The sequence below is a fragment of the Drosophila elegans genome, unplaced genomic scaffold (genome assembly GCF_018152505.1).
Source record: "Drosophila elegans isolate 14027-0461.03 unplaced genomic scaffold, ASM1815250v1 contig_468, whole genome shotgun sequence".
NCBI classification, from domain to species: Eukaryota; Metazoa; Arthropoda; class Insecta; order Diptera; family Drosophilidae; genus Drosophila; species Drosophila elegans.
This window is the reverse complement of record NW_024545855.1, coordinates 22,174-46,793: the sequence shown is the minus strand read 5'-3', so window position 1 is coordinate 46,793 and position 24,620 is coordinate 22,174. Positions and strand designations below refer to the sequence as shown.

The following is a 24,620-nucleotide window of genomic DNA, read 5'->3' as shown; positions in this document are numbered from 1 at the left end:
TTTTCGGTCGCTTCGGATCCAGTTCGAAAACGATCGGTAGTCGCTGTAGAAACTATCGATGTTTTGTCAGGCACTCGAGTCTCTAGATCGTCTTAACACTTCAGTATTGTAGCTCTCCGATTTCTACATGACCAACTACAGTTTACATATGAAATAATGTAAAATGTTATACCTTTAAACATTTTAAATCAAATGAAATTTCCATTTCATTATCCGAAGCATATAAGTTTAATAGTTATTATTTTCAAATTTAAGGATTTAAGGAATTGTAAATCGAACATCTTTTGGCGTGAACTCGAGTTTCTAAGATCGTGTGAACCACCCGTTGGCATTTCGGTATTATACACGACCTACTTACTTTTACACACGAAAAACTGTAAAATATTTAAATTTTCACAACCTAAAACCAGGCAGCGCTAATCATTATAAAAGAAATAATAGAAAATCGCAATTTAAAACTATGTATTTTTTGAAGAAAAAAATGTATTTCTCGAATAAAAGATTTCGCTAGAAGTCGAAATACTATCAAATCAAGTTATTTGAAGTATGAATGTGCCATAATTTATTTATACTTTATCAATTTAAATAGTAAAATTGCTTTATTAAAAATACCAGTTTCAATTAATAAGCTTTTGTCTCAGATTCGTTGATTTATTGAGATCGCTGGCCGTAGGTGTCATTAAACTTTTTCTGAATCAGTTCATAGGCGCTGTAGACTCTAGGGGATTAAACACAAATTAATAATAGATAGTAATAAAAAGATGTAACAAATCTTACTTGTCATTACTCGGTTCGACACCTTCAATGGGGAGATCGTTGGAAGATATCATTGTTGAGTTATTGGGATGACAAAAATAGGCAATGGAATGTCTTCCGCGGGTGCGTATATGATCTTGTTCAGGTATAACGACGCGATGAGGCTGGGGAGTATTATGTTAGTTAATTGGAAATTTTCCCATAATCAGGAGTAACGTACCAAGGCGTGGTATCTCTGATTTGTCCAGATGGACAGCAGTTCGCCGCCATTTATGAGTATGGCTCCAGGTAGATGGCCCACTCGCTCCCATTTCTCGCTGCCCGGCAGTTGGACCTCCAATCCGCCCTCCGAATCCTGGGCGAGCAGAGTGAAGGTGCCATAGTCCACATGGGCACCACATCGTATGGCGCCCTCACTCTGACCCGGTTCATCGTCCACAATCGCCGGGTAGTAGAGCATTCTTAGGGTGCTCATGTTAACCTCATCGCCCTCCAGCATCTGGGAATGCCTGTCGATCAGGAACGACGGTTGAATCTCCAAGGCCACCTCCATGGCTTTCAGTATAAATGTGGACATTGTTTTTAGGTCCTCGCATAGGGTGGTAATATCGTCGGCAAATTCTGGCAGTGGCCCCCTGGGAATATTATGTTCATCCAGTTTGCAAATATTGTAGGCGTGTCGCAGCTCAGGGGTACTTCCATCGAATCGCTCCATGCCAGGACTAACATATCCATAATTCACACCATCTCTTCTCCTGTAGCGATCCTGCACCTCTGCTGGCAGATCCAAGAAGTTGTCGAATTGATCCCAAACAGCTTTAATCTGGGAAAAGAACAAGTAATAAGACAGAGATAACAGGGATTATCCAAACTCACCTTATCCTCGGCAATGCCATGATTAACCAGAAAAGCGATTCCCTTTTCGGTGAAAGCCTTATGCAGTTGCTGACCAACCCTATTGACAAGGGACTTGCCTGGAAATTAACAGATTATTATTGTTTGACTTTGTTTACTGATAAGATACATTATCAAATATATTCCTCTGAGGGATGGTGGGAATTATTTGAAAGGCCTGCCTTACCCACAAAACATGTAATATGCTGGAGCCTTACAGTAGTTTAAATTAATTTATTTAAACGAAGTTCGATGGGAAAACTTACCGCAATGGGCGAGATCAATGATCGGCACAGCACTTCGCGAAACAAGCGTCTCTAACTTGTCCTCACTTATCTTGCTCTTTATCATTTTTAGCAAACAAAGACCTGGGTATGTAAATCAAACACGAGAAAGATAGTGTGTGGGCAAACTCAGAGCTCTGAAATGTCAAATACGATGTGAACACCGAGCGCTTCTCTGGCAGACTGACCCAAACAGAACAATTCCATTATTATTATTCTCCAATCTGTACCCACCTTTTAATAACCATTTTGTATTGCATATTTTTGGGGTTTATTTTTATAGTTGTTCGAAGATAAGCATATTATTGCGGGTTCAAAAACACACTTTTTAATTACTTTTCATTTGTAATGACTTTTGAATTACTTTTATTCTTTATTTAATATCAATTGATGCGATCCGGCACTTTTCCTAAGAATAATTATGCCCATATGCAACTTTTGCCAAGGCCATAGTTAAATCATATGCGTTATGTATTCTAAAAACAAAAAGGTAAAACAAAAATTAAGTAGCTAACAATTTGCGAAAAGCTGTTAAAAAACAGCCGTACTTACATTTTTGTAGACGGCTCTTTAACTAAAATATTTAAGTCTTTAGGGTCTATCAGCGTTGAACTATTTGGATGACAGAAATAGGCAATGGAGTGCCTGCCTCGATGGCGAGTTGAAATTTGATCGGGAACAACAACTCGATGTTGCTAGGGAATAATAAATATATAAAAATACCCTCAGATAAGTTATATAAACAAACCAAGGCGTGATAGAGCTGATCTGTCCAAATAGCCATGGTTTCGCCGCAGTTTATGAAGAGTGCTCCCGGCAGATGACCCACCCGCTCCCATTTGTCACTTCCCCGCAACTTGACCTCCAGTCCGTCCTCCGAATCCTGTGCCAGCAGGGTGAAAGTGCAATAGTCGGCATGGGCTCCGCAGCGAATCACTTTTCCAGAATCCTGATCATCCACCGGTGGGTAGTAGAGCATTCGCAGGGTGGTTAGATTAAAGCGATCATCGGACAGCATGTAGGAGTGTTTGTCGAGGAAGATCGATGGAGGAGCATGCAGGGAAAATTCTAGGGCACGAAGAATATATCTGCCCAAATCATTAAAGTCATCGGTCAATGAGTTCATGTGCCTGGTAAATCCAGGCAGCTGTTTTTCGGGAAGATATTTAGCCTCCAGTTTGCATATATTGTATGCATGTCTTAGTTCCGGTGTCCTGCCATCAAAAAGCTCCATTCCAGGACTCACGTAACCGTGGTTTTCAGCATCTGGAGCCTTGCTTCTTTCGTAGGCCAATTTCACATCGTCTGGCAGTTCAACAAATCCATCGAAATACTTCCAAGCTGTCTTGATCTAAGCCGTGTATGATTAAGTATTGAATTACCGAAGATTTTGTTTAACTAAATACCTTTTCATTTGAAATTCCGTGATTAATTAGCAGTGCATAACCTTGTTTTGAAAGAGCCTTTCTTAGATTTTTGGCCACGTTCTCAATGCCATTTGCCATATCTATGATTGGAACTGCATTTCGCGACAGCAACGTTTCAATTTCAGATTCCATTATTAAATTGTATTATTAAAATTTCTTATCAAGTGAGCTTGGGATGTTGTTACTTCAAGCACAACAAAAATGAGACAAAAGTACAGTGCCTTTGTTTTAAAATTTCAAAAAGAGCGATAGAATTATTAACAGAAACATGTAAAATTTAAAAGCATACTTTTGGTGGTTTTAGTCAGCAGAAATTGTGTAGAAATCTTGTAGATGTTACCCACCATATTGTAAACAAAACTATAATGACAAGCAAAGTTTACATTTAAATCGTTTGTTTATTGTTTGCAAATAAAATATACAAAATTACATTTCATCATAAATTGGGTTGACAGTACGCCGCTGTGTTTTTCGACAGGCAAAAGTTCAAAAGTTTGCCAGTTTGTCATTCGCCTGCCCAACAGTCCATAGGATAAAGTCTAATCACTAAACTATAATATTTGGTACTATAACACCATCCCAATACAGAAAGTGCAACGATCTCTTGCACTCTGCAATGGCGACTGATCCAAACAACAGTACAAAAGGGGCCGCATTCCTCGAACACTAACAGAATACTACGAAACAAGCTTACAAGAACTACAGATTTTATAATATCCATCTTGACCTATGTGTATTCCTAGGGTTGGATATTTGGGAGGTGGGAGTTGGGGAATGGGAATGGGAATGGGGATCAGGGAGCAGGGATTGGAAAGAGGAGAACATTAAAGTAAGTGTGCATAGCTTAAGGTAGCGCCAACTAACGTCGCTGCCTACTCCTTTTTCGCCGCCAGTTTGGCCTGGGCAGCCGCCTCCTTTTTGTAGTTGGCCACGTAGAAGGCACTGAACATGTAGGTGAAGAGGCCAGCATTGAAGGTTAGAAGGGCGGCAATGGATTTGGGGAAGTTGCAGTTGGGCTGGAACTGGATCTGCAGCGTGTGCACAAAGATGATCAGGAACTGGACCTATAAGAAATATATACAACATTTCAAACAAAATCTTCATGCATATTTAAGCAAAGAAAACCACTTACAATCTGCAGGATGGTGATGTACTTCTTCCACCACAGATACTTCTGCACCTTGGGTCCCATCGCGGACAGCAGATAGTAGGCGTACATGATGATGTGGATGAAGGAGTTGATGAAGCCCAGCAAAGTGCCATGTCCGCCGGCAAAGTACTTCACTCCGATGAAGGCACACACGGGCATCAGAGTGTGATGGTACAGGTGCAGGAACGAGATCTGGCGCTGTTTCTTGCGCAGCACAAAGAACACGGTGTCCAGCAGCTCGGTGATCTTGGCAATGTAGTACAGCCACACGGCACGAGCCATCTATTACAAATTTAAGGGGTGTTAAAAAAAGGTTACAAAACCAATGATACAACGACTACTTACCCTCATGGAAATCGGATCCGACTCATAGGTCACCGGCTGGCACTTGAAGTTGTAGTGGCCGCCCCAGCCGCCCTTGTAGCCCTCGTAGAAGAGCACCCAACTGAGGAGCACCTGGACGGCATTGTAGACGAGGAGTGTGTTCTTCAGCTCGAAGGGCTTGCGATCCCGCATGTATCGGGGTCCGGCATACAGGCAGAAGTACAGGTAGGCTCCCAGGATCATAAACAGCGGTCCGGGGGCATTCGAAAGGAACCAGCTCTGATAATACAAAACATTTTAATATTTATTGAATTTATATTTCAAATCAAATATGTGTAAAAATCCCGTTTAAAATAAATCATAAACAAGTCATGCATTGTCTTTCTATATTCCGTCTAATGTCTAATCATACAAAAACAATATTTTAATTCAATTAAAGAAAAGGTAAAACAAGAATAAAAAACGCATGTATTTTTATAATTTATTTAACAATTCCAGCGTTGTCTTTCATAGAAAACATTAGGGTTGATTATTATTATTTAGACTATAAAAAAATATATAAAAATTTGAAATAGAGTTAAGGAAGCGCATAAAACTTATAAATTATATCATTGTCTTTTACAGGAAACATTTTTTTATATTATCTTATATCTAATAAAATGCAAAAAAAGGAATGTTTTTTGATTACAATTGTAACATTCTCTTTGCTAGAAAATTTTTTGTTAAATTTGTATAGTTTAATGTCTAATAAAATACAACTTTATTTAACCAAAGACAAAATAAAAACGAATCAAAGAAGCAAATATTGATTTAATCAGCAAAAATCTTTTGTTAAATTACCTGTTATTTAATAAATAATAAAACCCATAATCAAGTTTTTCATTTAAGAAAATTTGAAAAGAATCAACGCATATGCAAATTTGTTTCCCCCAAACATTTTTATTATGTTGTATATGTCACGTTCTCCATAGCATTTCACCTTGATAAAGTTTAATCAATGGCAATGTTTAGGCAATACAAATATAAGCATCTTTATGGTTTCATGTCAGATAAAAATTAGGCTCTTGAATATATAACAAAAGGTTATCTCTTATTTAAGACCAAAAGTAAAAAGCAATACATTTTAAGATGGCAAGTAAAAGAAATACAAAATTGTGTTTATTTAATAGCATTTTTCGGCTTTTAAGAATACCCACCTTGGTGCGCAGATCCTCGTGCTCCACGAAGAAGTTGACCATCCGGTCCACAATGGTGTTCGTCTCGTTCAGTCTGACCGACATCTTGCCAACTGAAAGTGTAGGGTAATCGAGAAATTAGTTCGGATTATGCAGTGCCATGGATTAGCACCTTCTACGACTGCGACCATGGATCAGTTGGCAGAAGCAGGCGCATTCGATCGCTGTTTGATTTACGCGCCGTGAGCATTTCCTGTTAATAAGCTAGCCACACAAACAAATGCTTTCCAAGGCGAATCCGCGCCTACGCTTCGCCAGTTCAGAATATACATTAATATATATATATATATACATATGTATCGATATTTGCATGCCCATAATGCACTGATCGTTGCGGGTGCGAAATGTCATATTGGTAGAATCGTGTAAATCAGGTGTAGCGTTGCAAATTTTCGGAAAGGCAATAACCTGGCCAAATCTGTTGAAGCGGCGGAAAAAGCCACCAGACCGACAGTTTAAACTTGTAATTTATCGAGGGCTTATTATTCGAGCTCTTAGAGCCAGAAACTGTCGCATCAGCAATTACCCGTTGTTGCGCATTTAATTCTTTTTTCCACGATTATGATTTAAATATATATTGTTAAGTGGCAGTTAACTGCATGGGCCGGGCCAAAATCAAGGGACACGATACGGCTTACGTGAACAGAACTGGTTTCGTGCTTATCGCTGTGGTTGCGTTAACTTGGCCAAATAAGACTCTTGTTCTCCCCTTTTGTCTTCGCTCCTGGCTAGTTTTTGTTCAGGTCTCTTGGAAAAGCCCAAAAGCCCAGGAAGCAGGATAGTCCAAGGACAAGGCAGACTGGCCGCCTGCCAGGTCCATGCATCATTAATTTTATTTTTATGGCAATGCGATCAGGTGGGACAAACCGGTTGGTTGAACTAATTGGTTGGGTAAATGATTTAAGCAGCTCAAATATTGTACAAAAAAAAATATTTTAAGCATAAAGAGTTCAAAACATAGGCAGATACTAGCAATATTAAGCAAGAAACACTTTAAGAGATCCTTTATCTTACCTAATTAATTTCTACTTTTTAGCACAGATTTTACTCTTATTAAGAAAATTCTCAATTGATTTTGTATTTTGGAAATTTTATGGTAGAGTAAATTTTAAAATCCATATATAGGGAAAAAGCATATATACATATATGGCAAAAAGAAAGAGAACCTTCTTTACATGTTTTGCTAAATTATTTAAACAGCTCAAATCTTTTACCAAAATAATTTTGTTTAAGCATATAGATTTTAAAACAAAGGTATATACCTAAAGTATTCGTTTAAAAAGATCTTATATCATACCAATTAAATTATACTATTACTTTATTTATAAGCAAATTAATTTAAGAACTCTCAACTGATTTTAAAGAATTATTTTTAGATATTTTAGGTTGTCTATATATATAATATAATATAAAAGCCAAGGAAATGGCTAAATAAATTTGTTCTGTTATAATGATATTTGTTAAATTTTATAATTTTTATTCCAAAACAAATAACACATTAATTCTCTACTGACTATAGATCATAAAAAATCTGTATAAAAATGCATTCTTCCTTCGTCTTGCCTTCTGGCTATTTATTTTTAGGACGTTGTAAGAGAAGTCTACAGCCAAGGACAACATGGCAGAATTTTATGGGCATTGTTGTGAGGGAAACGAGTTTTGCGGATGCTATTTTTGCAACAAATGATGATGATCGTGATTATCTGTTGACCAGCCCATCTCAAAATCCTTTGGCAATCAGTGACTAGGCGCTTTCAATGCCCGCTGATATCGGCCATTATGTAGACATATAGTAATGACAGCCGACATTAACGGCCACTCGACGCACCGTTTTGGCCAAATAGCTGGCCCAGTTCGGCTTTGTCTGAGCCACTTGGCCACTGGAATCATCATTTGGCCGGGCTCTAACTCTATTTCTCTATTAATTATGTGAGCACCTGCCATCTAAGACTCCGCACTCGCACTTGCATTCACACTCCAAGTGAACGCCATTATCGAATTACCCAGCGTTTTCTGTTCAGTCATCGCTCTTGGCGGAGCTGCGCGCCAAAAATGCATTCATTCAGCGGGGATATATTGAGATATTGACTAACGAGAATTTCGTTTGACTTATTTGCATTTTTTCGAGTGCCTTTGCCTTTGCCGAGTGTTTTTGCAAGGCCGGCACTTTCAATCGACCAAAAGCCAACCAGCCAGCCAGCCAATGGGGTTTTTGAGGGTGTGAAGATATTGTGCAAGAAATATGTACTATACGAATGTATAGTACCTTCTATATTCCAAGCCACTAAGGAACAATCGAGTTATTTGTATCAGGAACTAAGCTTTCAACGCTTTAACATTGTTTTATCGTGTAGATCTCTTATGCAAATTGTTAACTTGTTTTGTTTGCCTGCCACCGTTTATAATTTAATAAATATACATATATATGGCTGCTCCAGTAACCTGTTAATGCACTTTCCACTCGAATTTCACCGCCACAAAACTCAAATAAAATAATAAAAAAAAAACAAATCAAACTGTTGTATAATCAAATCGAAATGTTCTACCGGTTTGCGGCAGCCGGCAACGAAATTTAATTCTTGATTTATTTGGCGGTCAGCGGTTGAACTTGGACTTGGTTTTAGTTTTGCTTTTGGTTTTTAGGAACTTTCGACTTCGTAGATCTTTTATAGCCACTTAACAGTCATAAATAGTTAGATAATATGTGGAGAATTCCAGTTTGGTTTCAGAAGGCCACAGTTTCTTTGTATCCTAACCTTCCGGTCTCTGAGATCAGCCTCGACTCATCTCATCTCAACTCATCAGAACTGCTGTAAAATTTTGCATATCTATTGATTTTCAGAATCGTCCGATGTTCAGATGCAAATTAGTTTGAACTTTATGGCTAAAAAACGCACAAGTCAGTGTAATTTTGAATGTGAACCTTAGAATTTGTCCAACTTTCGAAAGCCGATCTTTCGTTTGATCAACGAAAACTTCGATTACTCAGACCCTGAGATGTGCTCTCGTTTTGCATAATGATAAACGAAAACATTACGCAAATCATAGCTTCTTTTCCAATCGTGTTGACGGCCGTTTTTGCCTGCCAATTAGCGATTGACAGTGAACGAGAGTGCGTGGCAACGACTGAGTAAATATTAAATGAAGCCAACTAATGGCAAAGTAAATACATATATACTATAAATATCGTTCGCTGCCCTGACGTCACATTCCAGTTTATTATTATGCGATAATCAGCCATCAGCCATCAGCCGGCCAGAAGTCGGCCGATAAATTCTAGACACGCGCGGCGCAAAAGATTTGCACGTTTTGTTCTGTCGCCAAGCTGGCCACCATTTTTGGTCATCGCAGCACATGGGGCGTATGCGCAATGTGCGCCTCATTATGCTAGGGAGATTTGGCAGTCAGGTTATATTCCATTTACAGACTCTAGGCTGATAAGAGGCCGCACGGGAAGGCTAGGAATGTTGAGGACGCCACTTAAAGGCGGTTTAGAAGGTATACATGGACACACCATTAAAAAAAAAAAACATTCTTTAGTCTGCCTGCATACTTTTTTCGAAAACATTTTGCCGCATACAAAGTTATTTCCTACTATGACCTAAGAAGTAAAATTTATTTAAAAAATTGTATTAAAAAAACCAACTTTTTTAGATATTTTTGTTTTGTGTTTACATTAAACTATGCTCGTTGTCCGTTAAAATAATATTTTTTAAGGGAACAGTAAATATTAGAAAAATATATATATATATTCCGAACGAAAGTAGCAACCAAATATTTATATTTTTTCTGCAAAAGGCTAACATATGCAATAAAATATGAAAACTGTAAAGTATTTAAACAAAATCTCAGTGTTAACTTGTTGTTTGAACTATGAGATTGCATTTTATAAAATTAATTATTATTGTATGAATATATATACACTTTTCTGGCTAAATATAAAACAATTAACTAATTTCGCGGCACTTTATCCACTAAACCATGAACATACATTTGTTTTGAATTCTAGAGTTATATATATTTATGGCAACAGTACCTATTGTTGGCTGATTTTTATTCCAAGTGTAGACCAACAAAAGGCAAGACAAAATATTGAATTCGAAGACGAAGTCGGCAGCCTCTGATCGAGCGATTGAATGGACCTAAGGCAATGGCATCGACATCGGCATCGACATCGGCATCGGCAACGCATTAAAAATCTCTACGAAGGTCGCACGTTTTGAGGAAACAAAAAGCGAAGCCGAAGACCTGATCTCTTGCACTGGAGAGCAGCTTGGGATTCCCAGAGTGGCTTTTGTTTTTTGGGCGTGGCCCTGCTGACTGATCAAACAAATAGTCTTGGGCACTCTAACCAACACTCATCGGAGGCGTTTAGTCTGCTTTCGTAGGCTGATTTAAATTTGTATTAACTTAAGTATTTTGCATTAGCCTTAGTCTGTGCTCGGACCTTGAACTAGTGTCTAATGCGAGCCGCTGCAGGCGCATAAATTAGTCGATTTCCGCGTGTCTGGCTAAAACAAAACATTCTACAAAACATTCCAGCAGGAATGATAGATAAACTGTTTCCCGGCATTCCTGTGTCCAATTAACTCGACTGGACAAAGTTTCCATTACTACAAATGTCTGTAAGTGCTAATTGAGTCAACTCATTGGCTATATGTCTAGATGGGGGCATACTACTGCCATAATGTGTGGGATCCACGACTGCCAGTCAGTCAATCGATTAGATCGGCAATTCGAAAACACCCTCCGTTGACGAAGGCGGCTCGAATGTAAATTATTCCATATGCTTTCTTCTTTGATTGGATTATTTAAATCTTGGCAATTTGTCTTTATAAATATGCAATTACCTGTAAATATTTTGCAATGCAAGTGCACACGAAAAACAAGTCAAAGTTCGTTGTCTGAGTCTTTAGTTTGGAAAGAAGCAAAATAAATTACAAAGTATTCGTACTTATAGCTACTAACTGCGCATGCCACAAATCAAATCGATCGATAGGTGATCGCATCAGCGTCTATATGACAGGCCCTTCTTTTAATTATGATCAATTAGGCTCTCCAACTTGGAAAAATACCGCAATAATTAACAGCTTTTGTTAGACAGTCATCAACAGTTTTTCATTTCATTTAATGATCATTGTTTTGCCTTCTGTTTGTGTGTGATATTAATGTCATTGCACTTGCATTCGCAAGAATCATTTGGTCCAGCTCAAGGGCGCCCAGATTGACCTAGTCATTCATAGAAGCAAAACGCAGTATCCACAGTATACCCATAAATATTCATTCTGTGCGACTCCTGACCTCCAATATTTGCCATTGTCATCGCCTATCATCATCATGATCATCGCCTTGTTCTGCCTGGCGATTTGTTTACCTTGCCATTATTATCAGCTTTTTTTGGCCAAATTACCCAGTGACGCCTTGTTGGGCAAACAAGTCACTTGGAAACGCATTCGGCCGAGGGAAAAATTAAGAAATCCCATAACCAGATGGAAATTTGGTGGATTTTCTTGTTATATTTTTTATTGTAGGTGTGACCGCCAGCGCATGTGACCCCAATTGGATTCAAATAAATTAAAATGTAATTTGGCAGGGCGAGAAATGTCACCGAAGAGGGCCATAAACACAAGGCAAAGTCAGCCAAGCCGGGCCGCCAACGTGCGAACGGATGTGCATCCCAAGATACTGGTAATGCCATAATTTTGCTCTCCGCCTGACTAACTATCTCCCCAAATGTTGACGCCAAGAAAACAACAATAAAATCATAAATAAACAAATTGTGCGCATGCGTGAACGTCACCATCACAGCCGTCTCATTCCAAGGGCAATTCCAGCCCAATTATATTGGTGAAAAATTGCTGGCAACTGTATGCTTGCACGCAGCGTGATGTTCGAATTAAATTTTCATGAATGAATGGCATACATTTGGAAATAAAAGATCAACAATAAACTTGTCATGTTCTTATCACATCGCAACTTGGTCCAAACCCAAAACGCATAAACGTAAATGGACGAGTTGAGGTCGGGATTTCCGTCGATGTGTATCGCTTCGTTTAGCACTTCTTCTGATTGTTATTTATATCGCAAACTTGTCCAGTTGTTCCCATTGTGTCGAAAATGTAACGCGAAATTCAGGGCTAAATAAGAGAGCTCAGAGATGATATAAGACCCGCCTGAAATTGGATGCCATATGCACACAAGAAGAAAAATTGCTTGTGATTGCAATACTTGATAATTTTATATTTATAATTTATTTTAAGTTCTTTTCACTGTTCTAATTTAAAAAACAAATAAGTTTTTAAAAGATTACTGAACTAGATTTGAAATTAATTATAAAAAAAAATTATCGGTAAGCTAAACTTGAAGTGTGTAAGAACAATACGTTTTTTCGACCAATTAAAATATTAAAAACAATTGACTTAATCATTTAAACTCAGCATTCATTTTTTTAGAATTTAGTTTAAATTTGTTTGATATTTTTTCCTATTTCCTTACACCATTTTTGAATTTAAAACAATATTTTTTTCTGTGTCTTAATCAGTGGTAATGCAGCTCGAAATCCGTTCGTAGTCATTTGCGAGGGATTATAATAACGTTTAAAATTGATCAATCGGTATGCGATTAACATATGAGCCACATTAGTAGCCATGTGATTGACTTGGCCCAATCGCATCGACTTGTTGGCCATCTTCATTTTCATCTGAGGGCATTACAGCTGGTTTGGTAAGAGCGTCTTTTATTTTTTGCCTCTCCCCCCTTTTATGTTATTTATTTATACAATATTTGGTATGTATTTTTCTTTCGAATTCGTCCGTGCCCAGGTCTTTTGGTCTTTCGGCTTGGGTGTCGTTTCGCAATGACCCCAAAAATGTCTCAAATCTTTAACAGGTTGCCAGCGTGTGTGCATAACTTAGCATACAGTCTGGACACGGTTTCCCATTGTTTTTTTTTTGTTTTTGGTTATTTTGTATAGTTCTTTAACACTTGCCTTTCTGGTGAATTAATTTGATGGGTATCGAAAAATCTGTGATTTATTTGCGGCACGACACAGCACACGGCACAAACGAACGTCACACAGAATCGAGAATCCAGCAAAGGACAGACACTAAAAGCACTTTCTGTTATCCTTCGGGGCAATATCACGCATACGCGGCGTTGTCGATCAGAACGCAAGAACGCAGAACACGAGGCGGCGTCCAATCTCGAGATCTCGAGCTCCACGAGAGTACCCAGGCGATTACTTGGCAGTTGAGGCGCCGACAGCAGACTAAGCGATATCCGGGCCCTACAAGCGGTCTTGTAGCGATCGTATCACGGATACGAGCGCTTCGCTTTCGGCCAAGATTCGCAGTCGCAGTCGTAGTCGTAGTCGCAGTCGCAGTCGTAATCGTATTCGTATAGTATGTGCCCAGCCAAGATCGTAGTCGTGTTCGCCCATGCCTCCGATGATGGCAAAACAGGTGAGAGCATTCAAGCCCGAATCCAGCACTCATTGCATGATTTTTTTAAGGGCCAGTTCTAGGATCTCTCCCGCTAATTACCCATCAGCACTATACCGATGGTAATGGTAATGAGAATTCGATAATTAACTTAGCTTGGTTGAAATATATTCATGAGGCTATGTACTGTACACATGCAGCTGGCAGTCGAGCAAATCAAAACACAAACTGCATTTATGCATTTATCATCGACTGGCCCATATGTATGCTCTTGCAGTTGAGGGAGTTACCATGTACATGTGGTGTGCAAAAATGATTGTGCAATTAAATGGCCCCAAACTGCCTCCGGCCCAGTGCTCATAGTGGCCACTTGATGGATTTCAGCCGCGTCATTCCCTCATTCAAACGAAAAAATGAACAGTTTTCTGTATTTTAGGCTCCGCTAACTGCATTACACCCAGCGTACTAACTCATTGTATTGCGGGCCAAAAAGAAGTCTACACTTGCCGCGACGCACTGGCATTTGCCGACACTGCTAATTGCTCAATCAGAAGAATAGAAAACAAAGTTGAGAAACCTGCAGCTTCATTTGGTTATCAAGTGATTGCCGCTACACACCCACTCATCCCACGCATATTATGGTTCCAGTGTGCACTTCACTATAAAACCGAAATTCCATCGATTCATTCACAGATCGCTGCTGCCTTTAATCTATGGATTTCGATCCGGCCGATTCCCAATTCGATTTCATTTCATTAGAGCTTCCGCCATCGCGAAGGCCGCCTTCGCCTTTGCCTTTGGATGTGTTGGCATGCCCGACGCGTGCCCGAAACTCATTTTGGAGGTGCTGCTGTTGAGGTGCTTTTCTATGCGACGGAGCTCATTTCAATTGCTAAATTTTTTTTGGCAATTTGAGGAAGATTCTACGCAGCTTGTTTTACGTTAACGAGCCCCGCTTTTGAACTCATTTTGAGGCGTGCCAACCCATATCGGAGTAAGCAATAGGAAGACAGTCAAACTTCGCAAACGCTTGTTTAAAAAACATAGGAAATAAATTGATTTCTAATTATTGTGAAAATATTAGGGATGTTTTATGTACTTCCTATTATGTGGTTATCTAAAATTAGCACAGAACCAAGGAAATTACCTTAATAAATAAATACAAAACAAATTTGTTTAAAAAGTACTTCAGACTTATCATAAATTTATTTTAAGATTCATCGTATCATTTTTACGTTTAGGTAATAAGCAACTTATTTCTACACTCCCATCTAGACTTTTATGTTTAGCTACTATAATAGTTCTCTTTAATGGCAACATAAAGTCATTAATGAATAATGTATTTAAAGAAAAAACCCATTAAATATATTAAAGATGTTTTTCCTTTCTACATAGAAAACTAATTATTGGTTGTTTATAACATAAAACAACGAACATAAGATTTGTAATTTTAAAAATCTTCCTAATAACTTAATTATTAAGATTCAATTTATTTACATTTGACATGTGTAGTTTATTGTAAAGCGATGATTTCCGTAAATTTTCCATCCGAATTTTCATCTTTGTCTACAATTCAAACCATAGATTCAAAGTCAATGTCGCCTGGCGGAAACAAAAGACTTCGGACACGAACTCGCGTCGATGCCCCGAAGCATCGGTTTATAGACACTAGATGCTGTTGCCGTTCATTTAACGACTTATTCGATTAGAGATTTTTTATTCAAAGCATCTTTACATTGGCAACAACAAAACGAAAATAAATAAAAACATATTGCCAGTCAGTTTTTGGTTAAGTATTATACGGTTTTAATGTTTTTGAACTTGACAAGATGGCATAATTTGCATGATAATGATTGTATTCGGTGTTTCTGCAAGAACAGGATTGATCGTTAGATGGCGGGTCAAAAAATTCTGCTGACTCCTCTTTGTCTTATTTTGCTCTTAATTAAGTAATTTTCGGTCGTTTTTTAACGTTTTTTGTGGCAATTCTTGTGCGCAATCGCCTGCGTACATTAAAACTCAATTAATGCGTAACACTTAGTGGAAAAAACGCAGCCAAAGCCAGCGAAATGTTGGCAAGCAGCCGAGTCCGCCGAGGTGAACTGAGGCTGGGCTGATTGGAAATCAATGAACTAACAAACTGGACACACAGCGGATGCTGTGCCTCAGCCTTGACCATAACACTTAAACGCCAAAAACCTTCAAAGACCAGTTGCCACTTGCTGGCTGTCAGTCTCCGTTTCAGTCTGCGTCTCACTCACAGTTAGCGTATGTTTATTGAATTCAACGCATAAAAGCACTGCACAAGATCATTAATAAAGAGCTGAAAGCCAAGACTCGAAACTGGGTGGCCGGAGCAGCCCGTCCGAACTCTGCATATACACGCATTCGACATTGAACTGCACAAAGCACCGATACACGATACACGGATGCCGATGTCGATGCCGATGCCGATGCATATCTCATAATGACGATGACAGGCCGGCCGAGTTCCGATGGCTTCTCTTCCGGCTGTCCCACTGAGTCCCACACACACACACACTGACCCGCCCTGGTCAACAAATTGCCAAATTATGTGTAATGGGGGTAATTAGAGTACAGACATGTCGCGTGCATTGGCCACTGAATACTGTACCTAATTGGCAGTGAAAGCTCGGTTACATTTTGGGATAAACTACAGAAAACCCCACACAGTTGACACTTGCAGGGGTCAGTGCAAACTAAAGACTCGCCTCAAAAGGCAAAACCATTTCCCCATCTGGCATTAATTTGTGGCCATTTAATTTGCATTATTTATTCATATCCACTTTTGGGAGGGTGTTTAGCCATGCCCAACTCCCAAGTTTTTCAAACTTAAAATGTAAATTACTTTGGCTTTTAGTAATATTTATAGATTTAGAGGAGACGAGACATGTTTGATGAGTACAGTAACAACTTCCTAACTTGTTTATATTCCATAATTAAAAGGAATGACAAAACAAATATTAATGTTAAATGGACAAAACATATCCAAATTTTATTTTTGTATTAGGATGATATTTATTATTGTTAGGATGAAACCCTAGCAAGAAATAAATAATTAAATCATCAAATGTCTGTTAAAAATCATCACATCGAAACCCCACTGTACCACTTAGCCATGCACATGCTTATGCCTCATTAAGACATTTTTAAAATATTTCTCTTTGACTTCGGTTTTCTCCCATTTTGCTCAACTTCCGAGCTGATTTTCGCCTTATATTGACCGAGTCATTTGTTTTCTTTTTTGCTGTTGAACTTGAATTTTTAGAGTAAAAAACCTGCAATCGCATTTAGTTGAAAGACACGTGCCGCCAACTTGTCAAGTACAAAGTTCGATTATTTGCGAGAAGCAAAATAAAAGGTTTATCAATCTGGGGACTCGTTAATAGAAACTGGCACACGGCGAAGACAATGACTACAGCGTATAGAACACAAGGCAGCGGAGGAACCAGATCGCGATCTCGAAGACTAGACCACGGCTGCTCACTTTATCAAGGGGGTCAAAGTCGACAAAGTCGGCATTCGCCCAGTCATCAGCAACAAATGCTGTGCCCTCGCCTGGCAGTCTGAACTCAAACAGCATAACCCCGATGCGGATTTCTAGTTCTCTGGGGCGATATTTATGGTCAGGCATTAGGTTGATTGCCAAATCGCAATCAGCCATCTTAAAAATAGTTTTTGTGTTAAAAAATAAAACAAATGGCTTAATAAAACTATCAGCAAACGCTCGTTTAGAAGTCTTTTCATTTTTTTATTGTTTTGATTCGCTTTATGCTTTGTGATAGATCTGCAATTATAATGTATATGGGTGATATAATATCTTGGGCTCCAATGCGGTGTCCTGTTATCAGTGTGTGTGGTGTGTATGGATGTAGAATATATGGTGTGCAGTGTTGTTTTTGAGAAAAATCAGACCTCATTTAACGATTCAAACGTATGTTCATTACTCCATACAAGCCTAACAAACTAATGCAGTAAATACTAATGCCACAAAAGGGTTAACTAATTGCATAACTTAAGTAGAAATTGCTTGGCTGGCCCTTCGAACATTTCTATAGCAATGATAGCCCTGAGCGAAAATCATCTGGCGATGATGCCTGGCGAAGGTTTGGCCTTTTACCAAGTCCAGATGCAAGCAATTCAGCACTACCCGAAAGGTCGATCCACTTGGGATACCATAAAGAGACGAATTGGAATTTTATAAATAATTGTACATATATTAATTACTCTACTGCAGATTTCATTCGACAATCAACTTTTTCTTTTGCTAGTTTTTCCATTATACGATGTAAGATTTTGATGATAAATGCGCGTAATTCGTGTGTGTTTTTGCGTCTTGCGTGTGGTTCCGTCGAATTTGTATAACAAGGTACAAATGCTCACCTAACGCAAAAAAGGTTGCATTGTAAAACTGCGCTACTTCGCAACAATATGTTTATGAAAATGTATGGGATTGTATGTGCTATTACGATGATTGTTCCTTGGCCTCCGCTTCAGCATCTAGAAGGATATCGGTTCGATGGGGACGGTGCACTCGCTGTACATCACCCGGTACATAGCCATTTCGGAGATGCCATGGTAGTGCACGAAGGCAGCTGCAATGACGAGTATGTGGAATATCTGATGTGATTGGCCCTGTAAGGTAAACAGAATATTAGGCATGTTTAAAGTTGAAAACAAGAGTATTTTGCCTACCCAAATGTCAAACTTTCCGGGGAACCAACGCTCTGGGACACGGAGAGCATACAGCAGGGCGCCAAGGATGTAGAGGAGGCCTAAAAACAAATATTTACCATTGTATTCCCTTTATCTATTACTGGTTAAGCAACACTCACCCATCAGGATTAGCCATCCCAGACTGGCGCGGCTCATCTGGCTGAACCAGCCCTCCATGATGCTATAGTGAATAGCTGGAATCACACCGGACAGGCCAAAGCTCATGAACACGCCAGCGCGCAAGGGCCGAAGGCCCGGCTCCGAGAACTTGTCCCACAGCGAGACAACGATGGAGAGAACGCCAAGAACGCACACCACCGACAAGTATATCACCTTCGGCTGATAATGGCAATAGAAGCCATAGTACAGCCAAGGCACAAAGGAGCCCATGATCAACAGCGCAATTCCACAGTAGTCAAGTCTGCGGGTAAACAAAATAATTAATATGAGTTTTGGTTTTAGGAGTAACAAACTTACTTAGAAAACAGTCTTCCCATCTCTACAGAGTGGCAACTTAGTGTGTGAAAGGCGAATGAGAATCCCAAGCATACGATGGCGCCGACGAAAAAGGCGCCAAAGACGATCTTCTCCTGCGTCTGAATCTCAACCGAAGGCCGCGATATGAAGTACAAAGCCACCCCGATGAAGGCGATGCAGCCCAGCAAATGTGTCCAGATGTTGCCCGTTTCGGTGTGAACGCGAAAAATGGATTTGAAGCAAGCGCGGAACGAGGGCAGCGGTGGGCGATGGCCGCGGTGCAGAAAGTCGTTGTCCTGCAGCCACTTGGGTAGGTTTTTGTAGTGGCACACCTTCCAGCTGGCCTCCCAAACCTAGAGATAAAAAAGACAATTTAGTAATAGGTTCAAGCAATCGATTAACAAACTACAAACAATTTATATAAATATAGACAACACAGAGCTTAAACTATTTATTTAAAGGTTATACATAAAATGCCAAAAAATCACAAAAACTTCACAGGGAATCTTGCAGTCAGGACCTCCTCCACCTGGTTAAACCACTTCGCTTACCTTGCGCACAAACTCCTCCGCCTGCTCGGCGGCATTGTGGGCCAATGCGCCCAAATCAATTTCATCGGATAGAACGCCAGCCTTCAGCACTTCCGTCATCTGTTGAAAAGATTGATAAGACATTAAACAGGCCGCGAAACGGATGTCAAAAGCTTAAACTACGAGAGGAAAACTAAAAGCAAATGGGACTAACGACCACTCTTCTTGGAGCTTGCGCTTCGACTGTGCTCTCGTTCTTGGCTTTTTCCGCCTCCTGAGTGACATCCGGCTCCGGCTCCAGGTCCGGATTCACGCGCACTACAACCTCCGTCTGGGTCTCCATCTCGAGCGGCTTACAGAGATTCGAACAGAACTAGAACTAAGTGTGCGAAAAAACGAGCGTTCGTACTTTGAAGCTTCTGCCAGTCGCATACTCAGTCGGCACAATTTGTTTACACGTTGGCGGAACAAGAAAGCACCGAATGCGTCCTGAGATAAGATAAGCGAGCCCGAACCGTCTCTCCGTCAATTATCAACACACCGCATCGACGCAGATTGACTATTTTTCTAGCATCTGCCGTTTAAAGGGCTATGCCGAAGCATTTCGCGACTAATCTGAGCCTGACTTTTTATGCCGATGATTAAAATTAGCTGATTGGTCAATATATAAGCCTCATTTGACAGCTTATAAGTTGACAGAGTAGGCAAAGATAGATAAGATTTTACTTTTTAAAAGCTGCGAAATAATGGTCTACTAATTAACCAATTGACTTTAGAGAGTCACATAAAGAAAAGAAACGGCCAAGATAAGGTTTTACAACACATGGTTATGGTTATTTAAATGTGGCAACTAGTCACTGGGTCAGTGCAACACATTGTAATTGATAACAGAACGACATTCAAATGTCGAATGCCTGCGCAGTCGGAAAATTGCGACTAACAAGTTTCAGGAGATAACCACACGATGGTGGGTCATCGATAAGAAGTGTTGACGACTGTTATACTTGTACTTTTCCACCTGACTTCCCGAACGCTGCCGACCCCAACTCACCTCCGCCTCGATGAGCTGTGTGTCCTCCGGAGTGGAAGGCAGAGGACAACCGGCGTCATCCTCCTCGGCCAACTCATCGTCATACCCCAGAAGGTCCAGATCATTGGCGCTGAGAGAATCCTCCGGCCCCCAGCCGCGTCGCTTGCGCAGGATCATCTCAACCTGTTCGAAGATGTCCTCCTCGGATCCTGAGCCTCGCAGAGTGGCCGTGGTGGTGGTCGCTCCCTCGGCCGTGGAATTTCCAGCTGAATCCATGGAATAGGTGACCCTGGCCTGGGTGGTCACCTCCACTTCGGGTGCTCCACTGTGCAAATCACCCGTCGAGCTGTGCTGCTCCAGCAGATTGGTGGCTGAGTCCATGGCGATACGAATTCCGAATCCCTGGGGCGCTCCTCAAAAAGTTTCTGTAATAAAAGGCGTTCTCATCAATACGATACGTTTGAATTTAGTTGTTCAGAGGCAATGAGAAAAGTTTGTTTGCGCCACGCCAGCTCAAGTATAGAAATGCGATATATTATTTGTTTATTTGCCTGCCCCGATCGCATGGGCACATATAGTATTGGGGCGACCTTTGTATCCCAGCGATATGTGCCTTTTGTATGTACACATGTATCTGGTTTCTATTGGTTTGTATTGCTTTGTGGGTTTTATGCATTGACCAGATAGTTGCTAATTGAAGTTTTACATAAGATGGGGTCCCACAAAATACAGTCGGTCCTCAAAGGGTTAAAGAGCATGTGAAAGTTCTGTGAAACCTTTGTGGATGAGAATACCAGTGAACACCTTACATCAAGGCCACGTGTAAAGGGAATACTACAACTGGTTTAGCCCACACCAGCACTCCACTTGCGCAGTTCCCATTTTTTCCCGAAGTTTTTAGGCAGTGTCACAACACCACCGAAGGGTTAATCACTCGATTTCACTATATTTCCCAATTTTTCACTCTTCACTTACCACTCGAAAGGCGCGCAATTGGCGTTACTTCAAAGGCAGGCCCTCGAAGTCAACACTGGCGCGGAAAACTAATAGCTGCACTTGCTATAATTATCTACAGCTGCAATTTCTTTCATATGTTTTTCCCTAATTTTTTGGTTAGAGGTGGGGTAATATCGATGATTATGTCATCGATGTTTTTAAATTATCGGTTATATCGATGTTTGGCAGGAATGATCTACTTCCTTCCATCTCTAAAAACAGTCGGTGAGAACTGAAGTGGAACTTCCATCTCTATCAATTCGCTGCTCGCGGAGTATGTCTTCGCTAAATGCGGTGTAAGTCCACGCTAATGATTTTTAACAGCTGCTAAGTTTTGTGGCAACTCTCTAAAAAGGCGTGTATTTCCATCCATCTCTAAAAACAGTCGGTTAGAACTGAAATGAAACTTCCATCTCTATTAATTCGCTCAACTCGGAGTATGTCTTCGCTAACTGCGGTGTAAGTCCACGCTAATGATTTTTAACAGCTGCTTTGTGGCAACTCTCTAAAAAGGCGCCAATATTTCAAAACGGAATCCACTAAATCGACTTGCTACCGGTAAACAAAGTGTTTTCATTAATAGCTTAACATTGTTGGGAGCTCTCAACTTTTTAATGGCGATCAAAGGTGGTAATTCTACTGGTTAAATATTGGATATTTGCCTAAATATTTAACATACAATATAATTTTCATGAGAATTTGTCGACCGTGACGATATTACAAGCCCTAAATGTACTGCCTACTGTATTTCTCTGTGACTCGTAAAATTGTTTTAAAAGCCCCTTGTTAAATTGAATAAACAGAAAGTCAACCCAAAACTGGTAGTTATGAAATCACTTAGTGGATATCCGGGGGCTTAACCTATTTAAGTATGCAAATACTTGTATTTCACCGGGTACTTTTCCAAAACACAACAAAAAGCTATCGGCAAAACATTTAAAATAGATTTAACTTATATAACAAAACAAGAACGGGAACCAAAGCATTAATTTAAAATTTAAAATTAGATAATATTCTAAAATGACACGTGCCTTTTAGATCTTTCGGTAAAATTAAATTGTACCTTATACAAATGATATAAATTAGTAAGTTCTCAAAAAAGCGGCAATATTTTGTAACAAAACACATAAATAAGAAAGGCAGTTTTCATAATAATAATTTAGAACGAAAATATGACCTTATCCCTGTCAAATTTAAAATAATTTCCATTAAAAAGCAAACTTTTGGTAAATTTGATTTTTTTAAATATATATTTGTTTAACTCCTTTTTATTCGTTTTTAAATGTAACCTAAATCTAGCACTTTTAAGTCCATAACTTTTCTTACCGATATACGATTTTAATAAGGCATAGCTCGACATGTTTGTATTTTAAATATCTAAAAATCTTTTTTTCAAAATTGGCTTTGCAGAAAAGTGACCTATATCAGCACTTCTAAGGGCATAACTATTCTTACAGATATTCGATTGGGAAAAGGCATAATTTTATAAGTTTGTGGTTTTAAGCTCGGAAAATCTGCATTTTAAATCTTGAGTTGTAAATTTGGTTCGATTTTCTTTTCCAAAAATGGCCTTTTCTTACAGATATCCGATTTTGAAAAGGCATAGCTCTATAAGTTTATGGAATTGAGTTTCTAAAACTCTTCTAAGGACATAACTTTTCTGTTTATAAAATATAAACAGCAAAGTAGGATTCCATTTGGTTACTATTTAATAGCACACGTAGAATATTTATTGTGTATAAATATTTATTGTGTATAATGGGCAAACATCAATGTTTCATAAAATCAATTAAAGTTAACAAAAACCCTAGAACTCGTTTTTCCGCATGGACACCATACCACATAGAGATGAAACCCTACTGACGAATCCAGGCCAATAACATCAATCAGCCGGCCGCGTTTTGAAGCTCTGGGCGTTCTGATCGCAGTCTCCGCGCCATTAGAAACTCGGCCAAGGAGCAGATTTCGATTTCGCACAGAGTAGCAGACCAGCAGACCCCGACTAGCGGTATTAATCGACTGTATTAAACTAGTAGCGCTGAAGTTCAGGGTCATTATCACAAAAGAGAAACACCGATGAAACGCGCTGCTCGAATGACAAGCGGGGCGATAACAAATGCAAAACGGCTTTTTGTTTTTGGCCCGTCATGTGGCTGAAATGGAAATGGAAATACTAAAGACCCGGAAGAGTAACCTGCCGGGTCCGCCGACCAAGACCAATACAGCTGCAGTGCATCCACTTTGGCAAATATTTGGCCGGGTACTTAGCACGTGGATCGGAATCTGGGAAAGTGCGTGAAATTTTTCGTCAATGGGGCGGATAATCACATCCCATCCATGCATCGGTCTGGAAATGTGTTAACTAGCCCTTCGTAACCCCTGTTTATGCTTGCGTAAGTTAAGTACTGTAAGTACTCGTAATACAGTCGCGGGGCGTGTCGCCTGCATACTCGCACTCATAGTGTATGTATGCTGTCCATTGAGTATTGAGTCCGTCCCATTGACGTGACAGCGATAATAAATCAATTGTCTAGCGGTTTATTTAAAGCCAATTTGGTTGCTAGGAAAGTGCACACAGAAAAACACCAGCGAAATCGGTCATATTTTGTTTTTTTCACACTGAAAGAGCCACTTATATGTAAGCAATAAATTTTTACGATTGGTATTTTAATTTTTGAATTAAAATTGAATAATTTTTTGATTTTATTCAAATAGTTTTCAAATTTTTAAAAGAATTTCGTTAGAACTGATAACTTCAGAAAATTTGGTCTTATTTTATTTGTCTTGAATTTTTAGAAAAATAAAAAATTATTTTAAAGATTTTTTTAAGAATTTAATTTTGTTAGTCATGAATGTTTACTAAAATATATGTAAATATTTTTAAAATATTTGAATATAATTGTCAGGTTTGGGTTTTCACTTAATAAGAATTGTTAAGAATTTAAAAGAAATTTGTTAAAATTTGGAATATGAAAAAGTAATTGGAATGACGGGAAACCCACTTAACCTAAGTTATCACCAAAAGGTCGAAGTAAATAATAAAAAAACAAACTTTACGGCGCGGTCAAATAAACTGGGCATGTATAATACATGTAACTCCACTTAAGGCTTGTGAAAAGTGAATAGCGTACTAAAGCAGCTTACGTTCTCGCAAAACCCCAACTATATAAAACAACTTTTTAACCCAGTGTGTGAATGAACTAAGTTTTTTAAAATTTTAATTTATTTTTTTACCATAAGATTTCCGGAATTTTGTTTATATCGATTTAAAATTATTTAAAAATGCGATCCAATTTGTACTGTGTATAATTTTATTTCTTCTCTTTGCTTTCGTTTTCTTT

At 39.2% G+C, this 24,620-nt stretch overlaps 4 protein-coding genes across 7 annotated transcripts; all 4 read right to left on the bottom strand.

Annotated features, from left to right (window-relative positions):
• Positions 1–580: 580 nt before the first annotated feature.
• On the bottom strand, positions 581–2,106 carry LOC108148496 (UPF0676 protein C1494.01). Its single transcript, XM_017275531.1, has 5 exons — positions 1,917–2,106; positions 1,633–1,730; positions 977–1,579; positions 778–920; positions 581–718 (listed from the first exon to the last, which is right to left on the bottom strand). The coding sequence occupies exons 1-5, from the start codon at positions 1,999–2,001 to the stop codon at positions 652–654; spliced, it is 996 nt and encodes a 331-aa protein (XP_017131020.1). The 5' UTR covers positions 2,002–2,106; the 3' UTR covers positions 581–651.
• Positions 2,107–2,259: 153 nt separating this feature from the next.
• Positions 2,260–3,546, bottom strand: LOC108148513 (2-oxoglutarate-dependent dioxygenase htyE). Its single transcript, XM_017275551.2, has 4 exons — positions 3,341–3,546; positions 2,683–3,285; positions 2,487–2,629; positions 2,260–2,410 (listed from the first exon to the last, which is right to left on the bottom strand). The coding sequence occupies exons 1-4, from the start codon at positions 3,491–3,493 to the stop codon at positions 2,344–2,346; spliced, it is 966 nt and encodes a 321-aa protein (XP_017131040.1). The 5' UTR covers positions 3,494–3,546; the 3' UTR covers positions 2,260–2,343.
• Positions 3,547–3,739: 193 nt separating this feature from the next.
• LOC108148754 (elongation of very long chain fatty acids protein AAEL008004) lies at positions 3,740–13,350 on the bottom strand. The gene is made up of 5 exons (XM_017275951.1): positions 13,059–13,350; positions 6,032–6,123; positions 4,857–5,114; positions 4,494–4,793; positions 3,740–4,425 (listed from the first exon to the last, which is right to left on the bottom strand). The coding sequence occupies exons 2-5, from the start codon at positions 6,113–6,115 to the stop codon at positions 4,234–4,236; spliced, it is 834 nt and encodes a 277-aa protein (XP_017131440.1). The 5' UTR covers positions 6,116–6,123; positions 13,059–13,350; the 3' UTR covers positions 3,740–4,233.
• A 3,910-nt stretch (positions 13,351–17,260) lies between these two features.
• Positions 17,261–21,406, bottom strand: LOC108148753 (adiponectin receptor protein). Of its 4 annotated transcripts, XM_017275949.2 has the most exons (7): positions 21,259–21,404; positions 20,305–20,708; positions 19,275–19,373; positions 18,724–19,076; positions 18,366–18,667; positions 18,226–18,305; positions 17,261–18,165 (listed from the first exon to the last, which is right to left on the bottom strand). In XM_017275949.2, the coding sequence occupies exons 2-7, from the start codon at positions 20,662–20,664 to the stop codon at positions 18,031–18,033; spliced, it is 1,329 nt and encodes a 442-aa protein (XP_017131438.1). In that variant the 5' UTR covers positions 20,665–20,708; positions 21,259–21,404; the 3' UTR covers positions 17,261–18,030. The 4 variants fall into 4 exon arrangements, with proteins under 4 accessions (XP_017131438.1, XP_041564891.1, XP_041564892.1 ...); XM_041708957.1 differs by lacking the exon at positions 19,275–19,373 and having other exon boundaries at positions 21,259–21,406; XM_041708958.1 differs by lacking the exons at positions 20,305–20,708; positions 21,259–21,404 and adding an exon at positions 19,471–19,639.
• Positions 21,407–24,620: the final 3,214 nt, after the last annotated feature.